We start from the raw sequence: 3250 nt of genomic DNA on the forward strand, positions 1-3250 counted from the left end.
CCCAGACACTAGTCCCGTGTCTGCCACTCTCTGAAAACCCTGACTCCTTTATATTTTCAGATTAGCCTTAAACTTTAGCGTTTCCTGTTGCCCAGGAGCAGTAGCAGGATATACCAACCTGCCCCTCGTCAGCACCCAGGAGGGGACAGCTCCAGGGAACAGGGAACTTTGCCAACAAGTCTCCTACCCAGACCGAGAAAGAATGGGGCCCCAGGGCCTAAGTTTCTGTAAGGAGGTTAAGAAATGATGGCACCAGCTCCAACCTGGGTGGGCGAACTTTATTCGCCCTTTCCTGGCAGCTCAAGAAGAGATGATGAGTCCTCAAAATAAAGTGTTGGGACCTGAGCAAGGTCACCTGCCAGGGTCTGGTGACAGTCTGGGAATTCACTTCTCTTTCCCTGCAGGTCCGCCAGCTTAACATCTCCCCTCAGGAGGACCAGAAGCTGCCGAGATCCAGCCCATCGCCCAGGTGTGATTCAGGGTCTGCGGAGGAGGACTGCTCTTTTAGGTGATGGACAGATCCTGTCTCAGTCGGCTGGGGACCCGGTGCCCTTGGGAAACAGGAATGCCAGACTGGGGCTCACTCCATCAGCCCCCTTCAGTCCCGCTGACTGGACTGTCCTTGCCGTCCTCAGCCGTTACCAACTGTCCCTGGACGAGGGTGCTGTGCCAGGGGTGGCGGCGCCCGCGGGACGGAGGGCTCGGCGCATGGGGAGGGGGACGCGTGGGGAGGGCGGGCGCGCGATCGAGGGAGGTGGGCGCTGGGCTGGCACTCCGGGGGCGCCCTCCAGCAGAGGCGCCGCACAGCAGAGGGGGCCACCGTGGCCACCGCAGAGCGTGCGGGGGTCGGTCTGGCGGCAGGCAGCGGAGGGGCGACTGCGCCCGCGCAGCAGAGCCGAGTGGAGTGGAGCGCGCAACCTGACCGCCGCCGCCTGGCATATGCCATCACCGCCACAAAGAGCTCGCTGAGCTCAGGCGGCGGGAGCTCCAGGGGCTGCGCGGAACGGGAGGCTCTTCGCGGCAGACCCGGGGGGAAGGGACCGGACTGAGGATGGCCCAGAAGAGAAAGCCCCCCAGCAGTCAGGGTGAGTGCCCTCCTCGTCTCCACCTCCATATCCACGTCTCCGCCAGCGGTATCGCAGCCGGGCTTGGCCAAGTGGCAGATAGCAGCGGGCAAGAGTTTGCCTTCTGCAGGGGGGTGGGTTGGGAAGAGAAGCTTCTGCACAAGGTTGTCTCCCTTCGCCTCGGGGACTCTTGGGAAGGAGTTTGTCTCCGGTTTGGAACCTGGAGACTCTTGTCACCACACTTCCTTCTCTACACTGCGGCTTGGGTATCGGGGTATCTGTTGCATTTTGCCTGGCTCTCGGGAAGAAGTGACTTCTCTTGGTTCTCTCTCTCCCTCTCCTGTTCCAACCACTATCTCTCATCATCTCTCATTTATCTTTTCCTAATGCTCTGCTTCTTTCTCCTCCTTCATCTCCGGGGCGCGCAGGGGTGGGGGGAGTTCTGCATCCATTTTCTTAACCTTCCCATCCGTGGTTGCCTGGCTGCCTCTCTCCCCACCCCAACCTATTGTCGAGGGGCCTTGCTACTAGCCCGATCCTTGTGGGCTCTTGTCCAGGCGGGCTTGGACGCCAACTGGGTCATCCCCCTATTGCTCCTTTGGAAATACATTTCCAAAAAGTTGGAAAGTGAGGGGGAAAAGGATGCTGGGAGGTTGTGGGAAGAGCTTGTTGCTGGGGTAACTCGAGGCACCTCTGCTCACTTCGGGCGGCTGGAACCAGGGAAAGCGCCTCCTGCGTGGGGAACAGGTACGCGGAGCTCAAACTCAGCGAGGTAGTGACTCGCAGCCAGTCCCTTAACTGGCTGCAGGACTGGGGACACAGGCACCAAGCAGGATGAAAGGGGACCCGAGGGTTGTTGCCAGGAAGAAGTGTCCGTATTTAAAGTTGGACTCCATAGCCTGTGGGACAGAGACTCCTTACACCGCCTTGGGTAACCCTCATTGTGGTCCCACGATGAGAGCTGGGCCTAGGGTGGGATGCGTTGCTTTGGTCCACAGCAGTGCAAGGACCTTCGGTTTGCTTCTTGTTCTTTCCCCCTAGGCTTTGCTAGGGGATACAAGTTTACTTAGGTGCTCTGTCTGTATGTCTGGACTTTGAGTAGCTTACTGGAAAGGGTTAAAAATCATGATCCTAGATTCTCCAGAGATGTTGCTACAAACACAGTGGGTATTTCATTGTTGAAACTGTCACCTGCTGACAGCAATTGTACTTAAATGACTTTCTTTAAAAGCACTGTGACTTCAGGACACCAGCGGAGGCCTTAGACCTCATTCCCCTACCCCCACCCCCCACTGATGAGTCTTTCAAGGCCCTCTGTGAAGGCTGGCAGAATTTATCCATGCAAGACACTTTTCTCTCCTTCACCACATGGCAAAGGATTTGTGTAACCTCAGATTGACAGGGTGCACACGCTCCACTGTATGAAGCCATATGGCACCTCGGAGCCAAACAGAAGGACGAGATTCAGTACTGCTGATGTCGCTCTCCGCTGGCAGGAAGGCAGCTCTTTCCCACCCAGACACTCTCAGACTGCAAATGGGCCATCAAAGTGCAGGCGCTCATTCTACAGTACTTGCTAGCTGGGGAAAATCTCACTCTAGGAAAGAACCTGCTTGGCCAAGGCTCAGAAAGATGCAAGTGAGGCCGAAGGAATGGCAGGGAATTAACAGAAGAGATGTGTGGAAAGACAGCCCCTTTCTCCTCCCTCCCGTTCCTCCTCCTGCCTCCTTCCTCCTTCCTCTTCCTTCTTCTTCCCTCCCCTTCCCTCCTTTCCGCCTCCCTTTTCCTCCCTCCTCCCCCTTTCTCCTCTCTCCCCTTTCTTCTCTCTCCCCTTTCTCCTCTCTCCCCTTTCTCCTCCTCCCCTTTCTCCTCCTCCCCTTTCTTCCTCTCTCCCCCCTTTTCTCCCATCTCCTTTTGTCTTCCCTTCCCTCAAAACAACAAGCCACTTTGGTTTTTGAAGGAATAACACTTTCCAGACTAAATCTAGTTTGACAGTGAGATGCTTGCAGGATTAATGGAATTTGTTATTTACATATTAACTGTTGATCCAGAAATGCAAAGAATGGAAATTTCCCAGGACACAGGGATCCATGAAATTTCACCATAGTTTTTTTAAAGACATGACTTCTTCACACAGCTTTTCTGAAAAGGGGAAGTTGGCTCTAGGGCTCTGGACTCCTGGTTCC

The 3250-nt window shown here is 55.6% G+C and overlaps 1 protein-coding gene across 4 annotated transcripts in view; it reads left to right on the forward strand.

Moving 5' to 3' along the window:
• The first annotated feature begins 767 nt into the window (after positions 1–767).
• Positions 768–3250, forward strand: part of Slc44a5 (solute carrier family 44 member 5) — a 341526-nt gene continuing 339043 nt past the window's right edge. For all 4 annotated transcript variants that reach the window (XM_031375927.1, XM_031375925.1, XM_031375924.1 and 1 more), the window contains exon 1: positions 768–1085. Coding sequence is in view for 3 of the 4 variants with exons in the window: in XM_031375925.1 (XP_031231785.1) it covers positions 1052–1085 (34 nt within the window). In the remaining variant the exon portion in view is untranslated. The remainder of the gene's footprint in view (positions 1086–3250) is intronic.

The sequence above is a fragment of the Mastomys coucha genome, unplaced genomic scaffold, assembly GCF_008632895.1.
Source record: "Mastomys coucha isolate ucsf_1 unplaced genomic scaffold, UCSF_Mcou_1 pScaffold16, whole genome shotgun sequence".
Taxonomy (NCBI): Eukaryota; Metazoa; Chordata; class Mammalia; order Rodentia; family Muridae; genus Mastomys; species Mastomys coucha.